Here is a 21,450-nt window from a genome sequence, read left to right as displayed (position 1 = left end):
CTAGCCTTTGCACTGCATTATGATGAATTTGTAAGGAGTTGTATACATGTGTGTGGCTATATAGATACATACACAAATTTAAGACTAATGATATTGAAAGAGGATACGCCACCCAATGAATGCCTCATATAGGCCTATAACGCTGCTCAAGGCAAGGCAAAGATCCTTGCGAAGATGCCAGTGACCATATTAAAAAACTGAAGCATACAAAATATGATGGATAGAATGCTTGGATTAATCTCACCACTGGTAATTACTCAAGCCGTATTCCAACGCATCGTTATTTAGCACACCATGCCACCTCAGTTTGGACCCAGCCCTATGCAAATCAGTCTTGAACCTGCTCCAATGGCAACAGTCCAGCCCGAACTGCCAGGTCAGGTCCTCCCTGGACCAGAACTGAAGGAACCCAGGCCCAGTTTTGCCCTAGTTAGGGCTTAGTAGCCGTGTATAGCTTCATTCCAGTGACAGTGTGCAGGGAACACACATCTGGGCATACCTGTCCCACACATCTGGGCATACCTGTCCCACACATCTGCGCATCCCTGTCCCACTTACGGTGACATACTAGAGCATACAAAAAGTCACGGATAAAATGCTTGATTTAATCTCAGCTGCTGGTAAATACTTGAGCTGCATCCAAAACGGAGGTGATCTGGTGTGCAAAATAAGGGTGGAGTAGGATGCAGCCTTGAGTAATTACCAGTGGCTGAGATTAATTCAAGCATTCCAGCTAGCACGCTTTTGTATTCTTCAGATTGGTCTTGTTCACCTGGACCAGTTCTGCTTCATGCCAAATAGGGAAACTAAGCTCAATAAGGTATATTGGTGTATGGGATACACAGAGAGAAGTAGTGGAACAGACTATGGTGATGTCTTTAGACACCACTATGGTGTTTTACTTCTTGGAACAGACTTAAATATTTGGGGTCTTGGAAAGGATGGAATTTGGGCCCACCTACAAAAAGTTGTCAGGCTCTTGTATCAGCAACCATTGGCCAGGTTGTGGTAAACTCCACTTTATCGGGCCCTATCTGTCTGGGAGGGCGGGCCGCTTTCACTTGTGATCTTTGCTACGGCCTTGAAGCATAGGTTAGAAAACGCCCACTGATTAGAAGAGTGCAATGGGTCGTAAGACAAAATAATCACATTTTATGCAGACAATGTGCTGCTCCTGTATGTGGCCCAACCTGACTTAACTATTTCCAGACTCCTGCAGATAGTTGGGAAATATTCAGGCTGCATTATACCATAACTGCCGATGCACCAGAGTGGTAAATGGGATGTCCATTACAAATCTCAATAAGGGGTTTCTGATAATAGGGCCTACACGTGACTCCAAAAGTTAATCATTTTCTTAATAGGAATGTATATACTCTGCTAGACAATTTAAAAAATGTCAAGCATTAGGCGGGCTCTGCTGTTATCTTTGGGCGGGCAGCGGTATTAAATAAGGTGACCTTGCCAAGTTCCTGTGCACACTTCTGAATATTTCATGTAGGATTCTAGCAGACTTCTTTATTACGAAATGGTGCATAACCGTGCACTTTTTTGATGAGAAGAGTCTACAATCGGAACGATGGCTCTCCCAGATGTTAAAAAATAATACTGGGCCACACAGTTGATAATGTTTAATGAGTGGCTATTTGCTTCCCAGGTGGAGCCAGCTCTTAAGGTCGACAGACACGCCATGGGGAGCAGAGGTAACTAGCGCACTATATGAAGACAGACGACCTAATAACTACCGGCACATTAACATACAATGGTGACTGCTTGGAAGGAATTGAAGAAACATTTAGGATGTGAGGGTGCGTTCACTAAGGAAACTCCAATGTGGGACAGTGATGATGTGGCAGAAGTGGGTAAATTCCAAGAGTTCCTCGGGGTGGGACCTCATAGGCATAAGCAAACTGGGAGACCTATGGAAATTCATGGACTCAATCTTATTTTACTCACATCAAAAGCCAGATGACTGACTTGGAAAGCTTTAGCTACATGTAGGTTAAGCATGCTCTAGCCACATAAATTATAAAGGGGAAGGACTCTAGGGTACTCCTCCCCACTGGAAGACTGTGTATTTCATAAAAGGGCTATCTCAATGATATGTAGAAAATACATTCATAAATAACTCTCCTTATATCCTGCTGAATGAGAGGGGGATTTTGGGGACTTTGAGGAGAAAGAATAGAAGGAGGTGCTGAGAGCTCCTCGCACATTGACAATAGAATCAGAATTCTGGATTATATAGTTCGCATCTCACACAAATCTTATTACATCAGAATAGTGCTGCAAAAACTAGGGAAAATTGACACCCACAGATGTGTTTGGGGTTGCAACCAGATGAAGTCCTTCCGTATTCTACGGTCAAACCAGAAATAAATCTATAATGGTGAGAAAGTAAGGGAATGCCGGCAGTTGGTGACTGGAGTACAAATGGAAGATTCAGCTAAATTGCTCTTCACATTTGATTTGGAGGGGGTGAGGGGTGGCGGGGGAGCATTCGAATTACAATAAAATATTGGTGGTCCTCGACATATTCGTCACAAAACAGACTATTGTCAAACGATGGGGAGCGAGTGACTAACCAAATTTACGCACCTGAAAAGAAGACTTGGTCTGGTGCATGCTTGCAAATAAGCAGATTCATGAAGGCAGATGATTCCAGGGGAAATAAAAAAAATGGCAATCCTGTCAATGATATAGAGGAATTTACATAAAGGTGTAAAGCATGAACCAAGCTCTGGGATTGAGATTCATCAGGCACAATATAACTTGTATTGACCACTCATGGCTGGAGTTGTCCATGCTCCATTGAGAAATGACCACGGACACCAAGCTGCCGGATAACAAATTTGTACTAATACTGGTAACTACTTGTTCTTTTTGCCAATTAAAATATACTTTAATGATAATGTAAGACTAAGATATCAATCGTGTGCAGCCTTTACTTCTGATTTTGCTACAGCTGGATAAAGAGATGAGCGAAGAAGTAGGAGCAGAAAAACTGGCTTTTGATAGTATGAGGATGTCTGGGAATTTCTCCTTCTCAGTCTGTTCGGTTTTCATTTTTTAAAACTTTTTAATGATCTGCTGACAAAAGGCAAAACACCTTGCATTATTCAAAATATATCTAATCCTGAAATATACAATAAATCATCTTACAAAGACCAAACACAGGTAATAACTACCAAAAAAGAATTGGTTTTTTTAGCTCAGAAAATCAAACGTTTTGCATTCTCCCCTCCAAACTCCTGCCTAACGCAGGGCGAGGCATCGCAAGGACATGACCATGTCCCCATAACAACAAAGTAAAACATCAAGTGCCTGCTGTCCCAAGGTGTCTAGTTTGATCTCTATTTGTCTTTGCCTCCAGCAATCCCTGCGCTGATCACATCTGAATAAAATCTATATGTTGAGTTTATCAGGAAACCAATAGAAAGCCTAAAAATTCTTAGACAGAAATTCTCTCAGTTGCCTACAGTTCCTGTCTTCAAGCATGCTAATGGCCTCCACATATGAGTGCACCCGGATATCCAGACCCAATCAGCTTCTGTTTAGTCTCATGAACTGCTGATCAGTTTAACCATCTTGTTGTTTCAACTTTTCCATCAAGCCCTCTTTTTGTTTATCTTTACAGTCAAAGGCTGTAGTCTTAAATCTTCCGTCCTTACACAGCTTTTAGAGTAGGGATTCCAGAAGTTATAATGTGGCCAATTACAGATATAGGTCATTCCCAGAATCATCAGTATCATTGTAGGAGAGTAGGAGCTACACTTATGTTGCCCCCACTTTTTTTCTGATGTTAACACTGGTTGCTGGCTATAGTCTGGCTGGGTCCCTGCTAATCAGGGCCCCAGTCTCTCTGTTCTCTCTAAACAACTTGGATTGCATACTAGATGCACTAGTGATTGGATACTGTGGTACCTTATGAGCCCCTAGTATATGGTACCCTAGGTACCAAGGGCATAGGTACTTCACAGGCCTACCAGTGGCTGAAGCATGTATTATGCCACCCCTAGGAAGCAGACTAAATCTGACACCACAGGCCTGCTACTGCAGCCTGGGTGAGGTAGTGTTAGCACTCCTCACTGAGGTATAAGTTCCTATATCTCACCATACACACACACATATAAACTTATCAGTCACCCCTAAGGCAGGCCCTATCAATCCTGAGGGCAGAGTGCTTGGTTTCCAATGTGAGGGGGTGCCTCTGCATGAGCAGGACCCCTCTGCAGCTGGCAGAGTCTATTCTAATGTGGCTGTTTGTGGATGCGGTTAAACCATATACTCTTAAGTGCATTATAACCTACCGGTAAATGCTAACTTTGGAATGACTGTATCAAAACATGTCGTGTTTGGTGTCAAACAACTTGGAACCAGTAACTGGTGTGGGAGTATGATCCCACCCTTCTAGAGGGGACGACATGTACCCACTGTGGAAACACAGTAGAAATCTGAAAGAGCCCTGGCATCACAAAATGGATGCCACCAGCACAGACACTGGGCTGCCCTCCTGCTGCTGACTGAAACTCGCAGTGGAGGAGGCCCAACAATAGGCATCCTGTCACAGGGAGGTGTCACCACCTTCCAGACAGGATTTAGTGTATTGGGGCTGGGTGGGGGCACTCCTAGAGTGCTTTCAAGTCCTGCACTGGGGCAGCAGTAGGCTCCTCTGTGCATATACTAGCTCAAATCGGTTCAAGGGATACCTGTCCCTGCTATGGGGCGAAACTGGACAAAGGGAAGTGGGTGTAACCAATCCCTACCCTGACCCTCCCAGAGGAGTGATCATAAAGCTAGTCCCTCCCTTTCTTTTAGTATAAGATAGGGAAACCTTGCCATTGCAAACTAGATATCCCTGGACGACGCTTTACAATAAGAATCCTGGCCCTTCGACGTTCCACTACATTTGGAAGATGGAAGAATGTCCCTTGGAGTCAAGGAGTGACTCCCCTGCTTGGCAGGCACCAAACACTCTAATCAACGGTCGCAAACTTTCCCGCTCCCGCTGGAGTCCGAAGTCCCTGCAGCCCCGGAAGCGGATTTCCTGACTTCTCGACGGCCATTGTGAGTCCCCAGCAGAGCTGAGGCGAGTGGACCCCACGAGTGACGAGGAACAGCAATATCCGGGTACCGTGCACTATTGTCAAGTGCAACCCCTTCACGACGTTCTACGAACTTGTGCATTGGACCATTTGTGGCCCAAGCCTCCAGCAGGTTTTGCAGCGAAAATCAGAGGCCTACCCCGTCCCGAGTGACCGTGGGCTCATGTGAAGCATTTCCTCACGAGGCGTCTTCGCGATCCATTGCCTGTTGGCTTGTGGGTCCCCTGAAGACTTTCTGACCGAACCACAGGGCTCCCCTGGTTGCTCCAGGCCTGCCCTCACTTACCCTCGCTGGGTGAGTCCCTCAGACCTTGCTGGTCTGCACTGTTGACTTTATTCACTTTCCACGAGACTTGCTGTTGCCAAGGCTTGTTGGCTCCAATCCGGTTGCCGACACCTCAGTAAGCTGCAGACGTCATGGGACACTCCGAATCCAACTGCTGGTCATCGTCGATACCTCCTGGTCCTCGTGAGCGAAGAGTCAAAACACCCTTGATCACCTGAAATCACCCGACTTCCGTGGGCATCCATCTTCCTGGCCCCGGGTCACTGGCAAGTGACTGTGAACACTGTCCCTTCTGCTTTCAGGTCATCTTCATCTTGAATCCAGCCTTGGATTCCACCGGACACTTCTTCAGTCTTCGCAAGCAGCAAATCTTCTTTGGCTTCCCTAGAAAACAGCGACGCGACCCGACACCAAAAGACACCTATGCACCCGGCTTCCCTGGGTGAGGTAACTCGTGCACTCCGGTGCCCTAGTGTGTGTTGGCCCTCGAATTACTTACCTTGTAAGTGGCTTGCTTGTAGACTTCCTCGAAGTACCCTAAAACTTTAAAAATCCAACCGCGACTTGCTCCATTGAAATAAATAGGGAACCCGCGGCTGTGTTCTCATACTGCACGCATCTCCCGTGGGTCTTTTACTTACCTGCCTTGGGTGGATTAGTGAAGCCCCAGCGATTCTACAGGCCCTAGGCCTTGTCCCTCTGCAAGTCGACTTTCCTAAACCTTTTTTTTAGTATATGGTCTGGTACGTCCCTAGGGCCCCAGCCATATTTGTGCTTAACTTATTGTGAAACGTCGATATTTGAATGTGTTCCTGACTTCTAATTTCATAAAGAGATTAGTAGAGTGTGTCTAGAAATAAATACATATATATTTGATATATATACCTGTGTGGTGTCCTTTCATTTTGTAATTCAAGAGATTATAAGGTAAAACAAGCTGCTTTACATTCCTCAGAGACTTAGCCTGAAGGCTGCTCTCCACAGCTACCACTAAAAGGTTGTCTTAAACCTAACCTACCATAAGAGTCGAATTGGACTGGTGCAAGGTGGCCACTATAACTAGTGACCAGCATATGCCAGGCCAACTTCTCACAAATATCAGGGTGATTCTTCACAGCAGCTGGATGATGTATAAAGAAGTCCTTCTCTTTGAGTATCTTTTCATCCTCTCTTTAAGAGCCATTTTAGCGGCCAGTTCTGCACAGCATCTGCATAAAGTAAGGATTTTGTGAGAGACCCACCCTAATACCGCCTCTGTCCAAGAAACCATCTGTCTCAAAAGCTGGTCATTGTGTTATAAACAATGCAATGAGGCAAGAATAGACCCAAAAGCCTGTTGGCTCCCTCTGCCTTCCCTTTTAGCTTTTCTTCCTGTCACTGCTGTTGCCATATTGACTAGTCTGCAACAGGCCATGCCCAGGAATGCCGATTCCAAAGCTAGTCACTCAAGTAATGGGTGCACCTCCCTCACACCTCCAAGGTCATCCTTGGGCGGGGACTACTCCACGCTGCGTCACCATCTTGAACTGCGGTGTGGTGTGGTGAGGTGAGTGGTCTCAAAAATAGGTTCCTTGTACACAGACAAGTCCTTCTCCCTATAGTCACTTATTAAGTCAGGTAGCCTAAAAATTAGGAAATAAAACAGCACTTCTCATAGTGAATGCAGGCAGATTCAATTCCTTAGTGCAGACATTGATTGAGTCTAAGTCCATCTGGTTGCCATTAAGTCCCAGTTGTATTAGATGTTGTTCAAGTAAATTGATGATGTGGATCACAAAAGCAAAGTGGAACAATTTTCAGTACAATTCAGCAGAAGTGTGCTTGAGAATGATGAGAAATTGGTGCAAAGTTAAAGTAGTTCATTAAGTTCCTCCCTCCTATCTCTGAGGTGGCTCCATAGGTATTATTGTCTTTTTGGTTGTTTTTATCTCAGAAGAATGAGTTTTTTTTTATGATGATCTTCACTTTTTGGAGGTTTACAACCTGTAAGCAGTCTTCGCTAATATTCAATGTGGTGACATAATCGAGCAGGCTGTAGAATTTGTTGACACTTGCGCTAAACATGTGCCATTGCTTATTCTAAAACTAGTCTTCCAGGCCTTCTTCCAGACCATCATCAGCGTCTGGCTCTCATGTTTCCATTCACTTCTTTCAAACCTCTCGGCCCTAGTAAATTGATGGCACTTGTGACAAGGTGGAGGCTATATGATTGCTGTTTTTAAAAGATTATGGGAGAGAGATTATGGAGAGGGTGATTGCATTAGAGCATGTGATCTGCCAGTGTTTCAAAGAAAGTTACCAATTTGGAGTGGATAGCCTCAGATGGTGTGCCAGCTTCAATATATCGGTCACGTCCCCCTGGGGCTAACCCGTGTTTCTATACTCCACTCCAGGAGCACTTCTCCTTCCCGGTCCTCTATCTCAACCCCTCAACTCCTCACGTCGCACAGCTGCTCTGGCATGCTGGGCCTTCCGTATACTTCAATTGGAGGCAGAAGGGACTTGACCTAGATGCTGGTACCACAGAGGCACACGCGCGTAGAGTAACAGTGGGTAAGGATCAACATGGCCTTGTTTTGGTCCCACAAGTTAATCGAGCTGCATTATCCACTCGCCACAAGTATTGTCCATGTATGGCAGCATACTGTGGCTTAGAGTCTGTAGTGGCTCAGACAGGGGATGCTAGTACAGACGTCTACAGCATACCCTCCACTTTTATAATCCTATTGCCCTCCTGTGGCTCGGATGAGTACTCTAAGTAGGGAAAAGTGAAATGAGACTTATTCCTTATTCGTGTGTACTTTCATCTCAACTCATCACACCAAAAGAATATATCACGGAGGAATACTTTTCGATTGCTACCTAAATGTGTCTCTGGAAGTAAGAAAACCATACCACGAGAAAACTCTCTTGCAGTGTAGATGTCATGAAAAGTAGTATAACCTGGAACACATTTCAGCATAGGCAAGGTACGATCCCCATATAGGGCGATGTGTAGTACCTCCTCATCCTTAATCATTTAAGGCAGAGCCTCCCCATTTGACTGACAGCACTGATGCCAAAGCAATAATACTTTATTACTTCCCATAACATAGGGATCTTTGTAGTTGGATGAGTCATAAAAGTGTCTTTTATCTCGGAACCCTCAGCATTTTCGCATCCAAGGTAGGCTTCCCAGATTTCTATTGGGCCCGGTCTCGAGTGAGTTGCGAAGGGCTGTGTTGCATACTTGGACCAAGCTGGGAGGGTTTACCATAAGAGCCGTCTTTGAGACCACCGTATACCTTGTAGACTGGTAATCTCATGGCTGGCAGGTGTTGGCTATCAGAGGATGATATTTTCTAGGATGTTCGTCTCAAAATTGAATGAGACAAGTTTAGCTGCTTCTTGATTGACAGGCTCTGCCTTTGCTTGAAGCTGTATCGTCGGAATAACCAGCAACCCAGATGAAAGTTTTTTTTGACAATCTGTTTATCCTTGCTGTAGCTGTGCTTTGTGTGAGGTTTTTGTCTGGTACGATGGTGATCTGATAGACTTCTAGACACAGATTCCTTACCTTAGAATTATCCCCAGGCATCAGACAAGATCCGAAAATGTTTCGTGAGCAATACCCCTGCGGTGCAAGTGATGTGTGCGGTGCCTATGTAGGCGCCACCCCGGCGAGCTGACGTCTGTTCTTTTCTTTCCGTGCTAGTAGCGCAGATCTAGAGAGGGCTACACTGAGTTATTTTTTGACTGACCTTTTTTTAAACTTTTTGGCAAAGTTTTGGGGGATCTTTCCCTTGGTGTGGCAAGGTTGTCCACTAGGAAATCTGGCTTTGAGCCTTGCAGCTCCTGTCACCGACAGATGCTGGTGACTGGCCCGCATCTTGTTTGCCTCTGGTGCCTTGAACGCAACCACGAGGGGAAGACCCGCGTCAATGCCGCGCCATGCACCCCAAGCCCTTGAGAAAATGGTCCCTCAAGCTCCTTGCATCTGGTCATGCTACGCTGCGACAGTCTTGATCCCAGTCGAGAGGAGGGTCCTTGGATCTGTCACGGAGCCCTCAATCTTCATCCCAGTTGAAGTCCTGGCGTTCGAATAAGTCCGATAAAAAGAAAAAAAGTGCTGTCTATGTCTGCAAATTAACTTTGGAATGATAGAGATTTAAGTGTCTGACAATATTCCTTTCCAAGGGGGGTTGGGATTTTCGCAAAAGCAATATATATAATTTGTGCTCTAATGTACATTGCATTACGCTGTTTTTAAAGTATATGTTTTTAGCATACCAATGTGAGAATTTTTTTTAATTAAATATATTTTTATAAGTGCCTTAACATCCTGAGTTGGTGTGTTACCTAATGATATATTTGATAACTGTACAAAACGGGTGTGAATATTTGAGTGTGTATGGTTGATTGGGAATATCTCAAAAGGGAAAATTGATATTTGCCCGATGTTGATGCACCCGGCTGCGCTGTCTCCATTCTCATCCCGGACTCTGACATGGAGCCCGAGGGGCATTGTCTGAGGCCGACTCTGGCGCTGACTGTAGTCTTGCCCTCCAGACACGGGCCTGAAGCCTATTCCTATGGGGTAGGTAGGACTAGGGAAAGATTGGGAAAGGCCACTGGACCCTGAGGAATACCAGCCCCTAGACGCCTACATGGGATGATGTGAGGAATTGGTGGACGCCAATGGACTGGACATCTTTCCAGATACTGGCATAGTCTCTACTCTTACCTTGGCAATGGAGGAGGTAGCTTCTTTTGCTATGGTGGTGAGCAGAACGGCCGAAGTCCTGGACCTTAACCTGCTGTCCATGACAGTAAAGACTGACATCTTGACAGAGATGCTTTAGGTGGGAGTGACCACTTTAGAACTGATTCTCCCATTTAATGAAGTCCTTATGGGTGTCCTGCTTGGGACTTGGTCCAAGCTCAGCACAGGAGCTCCTGTGAACAGAACAATTTCTTGTCATCGCCTCACCCCAAGAGACCCCAATTTCCTCACGCAACACCCTACCCCTGAGCGGTTGGTGGTCCAAGCTTCCACTTCCTATTTAATCCCTGCTGCATTCCCTACCACTCCACCGAATAGGAAATTCAAGAGGCTGGATACCTTCGGCAATAAAATGTTTTCTTCGACTAGCCTGCCACTGCGGTACATGAATACTCTGTTCCTTTTGGGCTGATACTCCTAAGCACTGTGGTATAAGGTTTCGCTGGTGCTGCCCATGGTCCCGGAGGAGACCTGGGCCATATGAGTTATGGGCTGGAAAACAACCGACTTTATAGGCAAAGCGGTTTCTTCGTCGGGAGCTTACGGCACCACAACTGGCTGAGAACTGGCTTTTCAGTTATGTTATGTTATAATGAATTTATATAGCGCACGTACACCGGATTGGTTTCTTGGCGCTTCTTGGATCGGTGACAGAGATATTATGAGTCAGTGGGTTAGTCGAATGCTGGTTTGAAAAGCCATGTTTTTTGCAGTTTACGGAAGATCATGATATTTGTACAGCTTTTGATCTCTAGGGGCAAGGAATTCCAGTACCTTGGGCCCAAGAAGGCAAACCTAGATCCACCAAATCGTTTCTGTTTAAAAGAGGGTATTGTTAGAAGGTGCAAGTGAGTGGATCTCAGATTACGATTTGGAATATATCTGGTGATTAAGCTGTCAATGAATTTAGGGTTTTTACCATTCAGGGATTTGAATATGATGCAGCCCATCTTAAAGGCGCACCTTTGTGATATGGAGAGCCAATGTAGTTTCCTAAGAAGGGGGGAGATGTGTTGGCGTTTGTTTTCCCGCAAGATCAGCCTAGCTGCTTGGTTCTGTATCAGTTGTAGGCGATAGTTAAGAGAGGCTGGGATACCAAAATATAAGGAGTTGGCATAGTCAATATGCGAGATCACCATGGCAAGAATAGCTTGTAATTTTGCCTCCTGTGTTGGGAACCGGCTAATTTTCTTTATTTTTCACAGTTGGAAAAAGCATGTAGATGATACTGATCCTACTTGGGTTTTCATGGAGAGATCATTACAGATAGTAACTCCTAGAGTTTTGGCATGCTTGGAGGGGCTCGGTGGTTGTCCCAGTTCGTTTGGCCAGAAGTTGGGGCTCCAATGATTTAGTGAGCTGCCCGTGAGGATCAGTTCAGTTTTGTCTGGATTTAGTTTCAATTGGTTGCTGGTCATCCAGTCACGGATGAACAGCATGGTTGTTTGAAATTCAAGAATGGAGCCTGGAGAGTCATTGATAGGAAATATCAATTGAAAATCATCTGCGTAGTTAAAAGTCTGAATATGTTTTTCTTTTAATGCATGGATCAGGGGGAGAAGATACAAATTAAAAAGATGAGGGGATAGAGAGGATCCCTGGGGAACTCCGCAGGTATTTTTAATCATGGGGGTTGAGAAACCGCCAAGGTATACAGCCTATGATCGATCTGTTAAGAAGGATCTAATCCACTCGAGCAGTTCCTTTGATACCCGCATCTCTGACACGGTCGATCAAGATGTTATAGTCAACCGTGTCAAAGGCTGCAGAGAGATCCAGCAGTACCAATGCTTGGGGGAGACCCTTATCAGCCTTTTCTCTCAGGGTGTCCAGCACAGATAATACTACTGACTCTGAGGAGTGGGCTGGGCGGAAACTTGCTTGATGGGCGTCCAGATATTCAGACTGCTCCAGGAATGCAGACAGATTTTTGGCTACATGTGCTTCCAGCACTTTGGCCAGGTAGGGGAGCAGCGAGATCGGGCAATAATTAGTTAATGTTTTAGGATCTGCTCCTGGCTTTTTTAGGAGAGGAATGACAACCGCTTCCTTAAAGGTCTCTGGTACCTGACCCTGAGCTATTGACTTGTTTAGGAGAGCCATGGCTGGTCCAGGGCAGATGGTAAATACTTCCTTTAAGATCCAAGGGGGACAGTGGTCCCTTGGGGACCCAGACTTGAATTTAGCCAATAGGTCATTGAAATTTTCCTGATTTATTGTAGGAAATTGTTCCAGCTTGTGTGGGTTCGTAGGTTTTTTGGGGTATGCAGGACTTGGACAGTGGGGGATATTTTATTTAATGGTTTTGATTTTTTCAATAAAGAAATTATTTAAAGAATCACATAGGGACTGGGAAGGAGTGGGTTTAATCGTTACTCTGTCTGGATTGGATAGTTCATTAATGATTGAGAAAATTTATTTGGATTGATTAATGGAGTTAATGATTTTGGAGGAAAAATATTGGGATTTGGAAGCCAGTATAGCTTTTTTTATACGATCCCCGTGCGTTTAAGTACGTGCTTTTGTCGTCGGGTAGGTATTTGTTTCTCCACTTCCTTTCTGCTTGCCGCAGGGCAAGCTTTAAGTTCTTTAATTCGGCGTAAAACCATTTCTGGGCCTCATGGCGACGGATGTGTAAGGTTTTATTAAGGGGAGCATATTTATTACTGGCTGTCAGCAGCCAGTTTGTAAGGGCATTCTCACTAAGCTCAATGGAGGGTTGATCCATAGGGGCGGTGTTGGCCAGTGACTCCAGAAAGGGATCTTTGTCAATGGTCCTCCAGCTCCTGCGTGCTTCGAGATCGAGTGGCGTCATTTTGGTCGAGGTGGGAATATTTATAACAAATTTGACGAGATAGTGGTCAGACCAGATGCAGGGTATGGCTTCTACGTTTGTTAAGGACAAGTTGCTGGACCATACCTGGTCGAGCGTATGCCCTTTAATATGTGTGGCAGACGAGACATGCTGACTTTGGTTCAGTCCGGTAAGTAGATCCGTAAGTTCCGCTGAGTGTGGTCCCTCTGCTGGGTCGTTGGCCCAGTAGTTGAAGTCCCCGGCCATCAATACTTTTGCATGGTTTGTTACCAATTGAGTCATTTGTTCACTCAATAGTTTAGGGAACTGGGGCATATTCTGAAGTGGTCTATAAAGTAGCACCACAGCTAAGGGGGTGAGTGGGGACTCTAATTTCAGAACTAGATTATCTGTTTGCGGTATATCTAGAGAGGTAAGTGTGGTGAATTTAAGGTCTTGGTGTATAATGGCTGCTACTCCTCCTCCCTTTTTTCCCTGAGGGCGGTTGACTTGAAGAATGTAAAAGTCATTTGGTAGTGCTGCTAGGATATCGGGAGCGGAGTCTTGTGTTAACCAAGTTTCGGTTAAGAGTAGAATATCTGGGTGTTCCAAAATCAGCAGATTGTAAAGAGAGGGATTTTTATTTCTTTGTTACTTGAAGTTTAGTAGGTATCCCAGTGTCTGTGGGGTGTTTTCAGGGGATGTCTAAGCCTTGATTAAAGACATGCCCTTTGATGGTTCCCATCTCTTTGGAGTGCTGGAGTGCTTTAAGGATAGCAGGGCTATGACCAGCTCCAAGGGCCTTTCCATGGCCCCCGCCAAACCCAGTCCGCCTTTTGATCCTTTTGTGGCCACAGAAGGTGCTTCTAGATGCGTCCTGTCCTCCCCCCTCCCCCGCCACCATGCCGTGCACGCTCCCCAGTCTCTTCGTTGCTGAGGACTTGGTACCCCCACACTCCAAGGGTGTGGCAGCCAGGGGCCGGGCCAGTTCACCCCTCCTCCCCAGCAGCCGCAGCTTCCAAACCTCTTTAGTTTGCCCTCCAACCATCATAAGCAACCAGCGTTAGCCAAGATATGCCATCACCTGCACCACTGGAGGTCAATAACATCAAACCTTTGGGTTGACTGAAAGGGCTAGTCCCTCTCCTTTGTGACTACACCTTCACCAATGCCACCCACTTGTGATAGGCTGACAGAGGGCAAACTTTTATTTTTTATTTATATTTATTTGAAATGTTTTGTATAGCACTGGCTAGACCCGGAGGTATCAGAGCGCTTTACATGAGGATAATGGTTACAAAAGAACAGTGATTATATTGTTACACTAGTTTCTAGAGCAAAACTTAGCAACATGACAAGTCCTGAGAAGCACAGATGGTAGAAGGGGAAAAGCAAGGGGATAGGAATACATATCGAGACTAGGAAGACCTGTCCTGGTGAAGAGAACATCCGTGGATACTAACAAAGTTAGAGTAAGTAAGTCGAACAAGACCGGAGGCTCAGAGGGGGTCAACACAGGGCGAATCTTCAATCTGGCAGTAAAGGGCGCTGACCTGTGACCGGAAACAATCAGGGGGACCTACGGATCCGCAAAATTGAGGAACCAGGACAAAGACCCCTTAAACTGCATAAACAAGATGGCAGGACTGCGAGTAGATAAAAATCCGAATAAAAAGTCAGCATTAAGGCAGCAGTCTGTTCGGGAGGGAGGAAAGGTAGAGGGTCGCAGATCACTCTCGGGGACCTCCAGGTCAGGGGAAGTCAGCATGGGCGTCAGGGCGGCTGTCCCGGAAGAAGAAAGCAGTTGCTGAGCCAGGAGGGCGAGCAGCTCAGGAAAAAAAAGGTTAAGCGGGCTCAATGGTACAGTACAGCAGCGTTGTGTAGTAATCTTTGCTGCGTATAAACAGAAATATCGATTCTTGTTCCTGCGCAGCGGGACGCCAGGAAACCGTGTCTCAGGTCCGGAAAGTCAGGCGACGGTCAGAGGAGAGAGAGATCCTCTGCCATATCCCCAGCAGCCACCCAGGAAGAAAGAAGATCCACTTTTCCCTCGTATCTCAACAGGGAGGCGGGGTAAGAAAGCGACACCACGGAGAAGATGAGGAGAGCTATGCCCGAACTCCGGCTGGGTAGGTGACGGCTGAGACGACGAAACAGGATCTAATCTCCCCTATAGCCGATCTAGCAGCTCCACCGGACATCGGCCAAGATAGCTCGGTCTCCGCAGTCGGGACATCCATCACACCTTCATCCAAAGATCTCGAGCCAGAGAGCAGGAGATTAGAGAGACGAGGCCCGCAGTTGAAACATGACCCCAGGTGATTAAAGGGGTCCGGGTAGGAGATAGATATCAGGGGATTGAGGCCAAAAAGGCCATCCCTCGCTGGGAGCTCCTCGCCGGAACTCCTCACCTGTCGGCCATCTTGCCAGAAACCTCTCCTTACTCTGCCAGGATGTGGCGACACTCTTGGCCAAGGGACCATTGAGATGGTGACGATGCCAGAAGTAGGTCGTGGTTGTTATTCCTTCTACTTCCTGGTGCCCAAATAGGATGGATGCCTTCGTCCTATCCTAGATCTGCACCCTCTCAATTTCTTCCTCAAAAAGGAGAAATTCAGAATGCCCACAGTCTCTCAAGTTCTGTCTGCCCTGGACCCGGGAGACTGGATAGTGGCTTTGGACTTGCAGGACGCATATTTCCACATTCTCGTCCTGCCTGCCCACAGACGTTACCTACTATTCATGGTGGTCCACGAGCACTTTCAGTTCACCAAGCTCCCTTTTGGCCTTACCGGTGCCTCTTGGATGTTCACCAAGATGATGATGGTGGTGGTTGCATCTCATTTGTGGAGATCAGGTGTACCAGTCTTTCCCTTTCTTGACGACTGGCTGCTGAAGACGGGCTCGCCCCAGTCAGTCATCTCCCACCTCCAGACTACGGCGGACCACCTACACTTGCTGGGGTTCACTATAAAAGTGCCTAAGTCACAGCTGACTCCCTCTCAGACGCTGCCTTTCATTGGAGCTCTTCTGGACACTGTGTAGTCTCCGGCTTATCTTCCTGAAAGGGCATTCCAGGATATTAAAACTATGATACTGAGGTTTCAGCCTTTATCCTGGGTTTTGGTGAGACTGACTCTGAGGTTTCTGGGCCTCATGGCCTCCTACATTCTTCTTGTGACTCATGCCTGCTGGCATATGCAGGCTCTGCAGTGGGACCTGAAATTCCAGTGGCTGCAGCATCGGGGGAATCTCTCCAACATGGTCCAGATCACGGACGGAACTGTAAAAGATCTGCATTGGTAATTAGCGATCCATGATTGGGCCAGCGGTAGACCCCTCTCCCTTCCCCAAACAGATATGACAGTGGTGACAGATGCATCCCTTCTGGGATAGGTTGGCCATCTGGAAGAGGTGGAGATCAGAGGCCTCTGGTCTCTGGTGAAATCTGAACTCCACATCAACCTACTGGATACAACGCCACCTCCCTCGCGTAGTGGGTACTGCTCATAAAATATTTTCGGATCTAGTCTGACACTTGGGGGTAATTATAAGGTAAGGAATCTGAGGCTAGATAGTCTCTACCAGATAAGGTGGTGCCAAAGGTAAGTAACTTGGTCTTTTATACCACTCCCCACTTCAGGGTCTCTGCTGGCAGCAATGCGCAGGAGCTAGAGGGTAAGTACAGAGGCCACACACTGGATGCTGTCCCACCGTACTTGCTTAAAGAACGAATGCAGAGTTTGGAGAGGAGAGGGAAGGATCAGGTTACTGGAAAAAGGCTGCTTCTTCCAACGAGGCAAACTCCAGACAGGTAGGACCTCATGGTACTCCTGGAGATGAGGCTGGCAACTGGTTTTTTTATTTATTTTTATTAAAAAGGAGAGGCTAGAGGCAGATAGCGAGGATCTAGGCTAATAAGGCTACAAGTGGAGGATGTTCCTCCCTCTAGGTTTGCTCTTTATTGATGGAAGACAAAAGGTGATTCACCATCAGGCTCAATGGATATCCCCCTCTCTAGCAAGATATTGACGGCAACCGTTGGATGTGAGAGGCTGAGCTTCAGGCATTGATCCACTCTTTTGGGGCCATGGGCACGTCCCAGAGGATGGGAATCGAGTGTGGGCATCCAATCTTTCTTTCTGTACATCTTTCATTTTTGCTTGTATTATTTATCACTAAAGTTAACTACTCAAGTTGTCCCTTTTTCGTTCTAGCCCTTATGATTAACAGTGCTTATGCTCCTATTTCATGCATATTAAAATGATTTGGGGTTTAAAGAAGAAAGCTATTATATCTTTAAAAATACTAAAGTGATGAAAACAATATGCTCCTATTTATAGTTGTGGGTCAACTCTCACACGAGTTCTGATCATGGTCTTTCTTTTTTTTTTCATCGATCGATTCGTTTTATTGTTCAACAGCTATGTTTTACTTGATTGTATTGTGTTTTGGTATGTATCTTGTGTGTATATCACAATTTACCATTCTCCACCATATAAAAACCATAAGTGAACATTCATTACTAATGTTATAGAAAATAAAATGATCGTATGTGCATGTTAGCCCTCATTAATAGGATATATGAAAGTTATAGCATTAATACATTGTGAGAAGTTTTAAGCACACTAGGGAATTGATGAAATGTGTGTCTTAAATACTTTTTGGGAGTGGAAAACTCACCTTTGTTTGCCTAAGTACTTATACCTAGATTCCCTTAGTGGTATTGGGCAGACTATTCATTTGATATTGGCCTCGCATTCGCACTCATTAAGCACAAAAGCTTACAATAGAATTTAATTGTGGTATTCAGTCACCCGGCAGGCCAGGTGCATACAATTTATGGTTTCTATGAAAGTGGGACATATAACTTTGTCATTAAACTAACATTTTTGAGTGTATTCGAAGAATTTGAGTTTTGGCAAAATTAGTGTTACAACTTTCAGGGCCTACTCTGAAGGATTCTTTGGAAATGTCGTAGACCTTCATAAATTTTTTTTTTTTTTTTTGACCCAGCGAAAACACCCTTGAATTTTCTTCAGCTCCTACTTTAACATGTTACTTCCCTGTTATTGCTATTTTCAATCCAAAAGAGTTCGGAGAAATCGATTGTACTAGTATACATTTTAAAGAATGTCACAACTATTGAATTGGATTTGTCAATGGAGCAAATTCTGTTCCAACAGTTGATTGTTGAAACAGATATTGTCTAGCCTGTTGTTGCATGAGGTAGCTGATCATTCATGGATTTTTTGCCACAAATTGTGGAGACGTTCTGGAAAAAACTTAGGCTTGCTTTGCAGGAGATATGCCCATCTTGTGGTTGGCTATTCATCCATGAAGTACTCATACACTACCCAGCCATAAATTGGAAACTAATATAAGATAAGCTTTTTAAAAATAATTATTTGAAGTATGCACAGAGAACTCCGAATGGGTTATGTGAAATTCCTTCATGTTAAAGACTGATGTCTACCTTAGGGAGTCAAGTAAAGTTACAACATCTGTTATCAAAGATATTTAAATGTAGTTCTTGATTTTAAATGAATATAATTGTTTTTCAGACAATGGCACTATCGAGAAAGAGGGCAAGAGCTTCGCTGTCTGATTTATCAGCGCTTGAAGATATTGAAGGGCTGACTATCCGGCAACTTAAAGAAATCCTGGCTCGTAATTTTGTAAATTATTCTGGATGTTGCGAGAAATGGGAGCTTGTGGAGAAAGTAAACAGACTGTACAGGGAGAATGAAGAAAATCGTAAGTCGTGTAGGTTGACAATTTGTATCGGGTGTTGCAGACTCCTAGTCATTGCAAAATTGTAGCAGAAACATGGGACCACATTGTTCAAATTTCTATTAAAGGTTCTGATCACTATTGTTTATACCACATTGACGTGATCTAAAGTTTCTCCTGTTTTGTTGTGTACAATAATGTCCAGACCAAATAAGCTGGTTGGCTTCTGCCATTGGAAGCATGCATGAAGTACTAAGTGGTTCAAGATGACGACTCAGGTTATGATGTCTTAAGGCAGTGGCTAAATAGTTGAAAGTTGCATGCGGGATGGTCTTTTGATGGACGTCTACTTATATTCTAACTGTGTAACCTTTTAAATAGTTTGCGCACAAGTAGCCATTTATTTTCAGGAGTGGCTATTTTTAACTAAATAACAATTTTTTGCTGTGAATTGTGGTGCATTTCCATAAAAGACGAAAGTACATTTCCAGTTGCTACATGGAAAGTATTTCTGTGTTGGAGCAGCTTGAGTGAAATGTATGTTATTTAAAGCAGAGCTAAAGTCAACTTGTTTTTCTTGCCTGTGGTCCGTTGATTCCTCTACTGATCCACTGCACACCTGCATTGATGGGTTGGTTGGGCATTTTATGTTCTGTCGTGGCAGCACAGTTGTCTCTTACCTTTTGTTACCAGTGCTTTAGTTTGTGTGTAAGGTGGACCTTGCTTCTCCCCCAGAGGAGTAATACTCTCACTTCGTACTATTGACTGTTTGTATGTACCTGTTCCCCTTCCATAGCAAGGCACGAAGAACTGTTTTACATTTGAAGGCACACTCAATCATTACACATTAATTTCTTTTGTCATTTTGCATTGTAAACGTGAAGCAGTTTTCGTAATTAACTCAGCCTTTTCTATTGTCATTATCTCCATGTTAGGACTTATTTGTATGTATGCACATGTTCCAGCATTAAAGCCATGCTAATTGCATTTGCCATTGCTGGTGGTAATGTATCTGAGGCCTATGGCTGAGCTGTGTGTCGTCAGCAGAAGACACATTTTAATGCCCCTTTAGGATGTGTATTTAACCATTCTGGTATCAAATGCCACCGGTGCTCTTAGCTTCACTTATCTGTTCATCTCACTTGGCCGCTCTAGTTTGTCCACAAATTGCCTCTTACCTCCTAAGACCAACGCACATTTGACATGCCATACACACTGAAGACCATTTTACCTGATCAGATTCAGCCGTCACCGTAATTAGGGTCCAGAACTGGAATAGTGATTAATTTGTGCTGATAAAGATGGCACTACAAACTTGCAAAAACCAAAGGAAATGATGGACGGAGTGTTGAACATTGCAAGCACTCACCCCCAGTCAACTGATCTGGGTTTAATCCATCACCGTTCTTTAGCCCACTCTGCCACCCCAGTTCAGACATGGCCATATGCAAATCAGTCTGACCCTGTGCCTCATGGGAACAGTGCAGCCCGAACTGCCAAGTAATGTCTTCCCTGGACCGGAAACAAGCTTCCTAGGACCGGTTTCTGGCATTTCAGCCGTCTTCAGCCAGGCTTGCTTGAATCCAGTGGCAAAGTGAGCAAGGGACTCACGTCTGAGCATACCCTGCCAACTTATGGCGAACAAAGCAAAAACCAAAGGAAATGATGGACGGAGTGTTGAACATTGCAAGCACTCACCCCCAGTCAACTGATCTGGGTTTAATCCATCACCGTTCTTTAGCCCACTCTGCCACCCCAGTTAAGACATGGCCATATGCAAATCAGTCTGACCCTGTGCCTCATGGGAACAGTGCAGCCCGAACTGCCAAGTAATGTCTTCCCTGGACCGGAAACAAGCTTCCTAGGACCGATTTCTGGCATTTCAGCCGTCTTCAGCTAGGCTTGCTTGAATCCAGTGGCAAAGTGAGCAAGGGACTCAGGTCTGAGCATACCCTGCCAACTGAAGACGGCTGAAATGCCAGAAACCGGTCCTAGGAAGCTTGTTTCCGGTCCAGGGAAGGCATGGCTTGGCAGTTTGGGCTGGACTGTTCCCATGAGGCACAGGGTCAGACTGATTTGCATATGGCCATGTCTGAACTGGGGTGGCAGAGTGGGCTAAAGAACGGTGAAGGATCAAACCCAGATCTGTTGACTGGGTGTGAGTGTTTGATTGGTTCTGATACTCCGTCCATCACTACCCCCTTTTGTACCACTTTGTTCGCCATAAGTTGGCAGGGTATGCTCAGACGTGAGTCCCTTGCTCACTTTGCCACTGGATTCAAGCAAGCCTGGCTGAAGACTGCTGAAATGCCAGAAACCGGTCCTAGGAAGCTTGTTTCCGGTCCAGGGAAGGCATGGCTTGGCAGTTCGGGCTGGACTGTTCCCATGAGGCACAGGGTCAGACTGATTTGCATATGGCCATGTCTGAACTGGTGTGGCAGAATGGGCTAAAGAACGGTGAAGGATCAAACCCAGATCTGTTGACTGGGTATGAGTGTTTGATTGGTTCTGATGCTCTGTCCATCACCACCCCCTTTTGTACCACTACAAACTTGCAGCATTTCTGACAAAAAAGTAGGATGCCTTTCATGAGAATGGTGTCAGGAATGTTAGTATGTGAAGTGCTTCGCAAGCAGAGCCTTTTGATGGGGTGTGCTTTAGCATTGTAGTCCCAAAAGTGATAACATTGCAATTTTGCAGTCCCATAAGTCATAACATTATTGCTATTTTCAGTTTTGCAGTGACTATGTTCTGCATTGTTTATTTGTAA

At 45.2% G+C, this 21,450-nt stretch overlaps 1 protein-coding gene across 8 annotated transcripts in view; it reads left to right on the top strand.

The window, feature by feature from the left end:
• The window catches only part of RNF34 (ring finger protein 34), a 258,236-nt gene that overhangs the window by 168,300 nt on the left and 68,486 nt on the right, over window positions 1-21,450 (top strand). For 4 of the 8 annotated variants that reach the window (XM_085635192.1, XM_085635199.1, XM_085635194.1 and 1 more), the window contains one exon: window positions 18,512-18,704. In XM_085635192.1, the coding sequence (XP_085491318.1) occupies window positions 18,512-18,704 (193 nt within the window). Of the gene's footprint in view, window positions 1-18,511; window positions 18,714-21,450 lie in introns of all 8 variants that reach the window. The other 4 variants (XM_085635198.1, XM_085635191.1, XM_085635193.1 and 1 more) reach the window with 1 other exon arrangement.

This window comes from Triturus cristatus, chromosome 11 (assembly GCF_964204655.1).
Source record: "Triturus cristatus chromosome 11, aTriCri1.1, whole genome shotgun sequence".
NCBI classification, from domain to species: Eukaryota; Metazoa; Chordata; class Amphibia; order Caudata; family Salamandridae; genus Triturus; species Triturus cristatus.
Note: the sequence above shows the minus strand (reverse complement) of the source record. Positions and strands in the feature narration are given on the sequence as shown.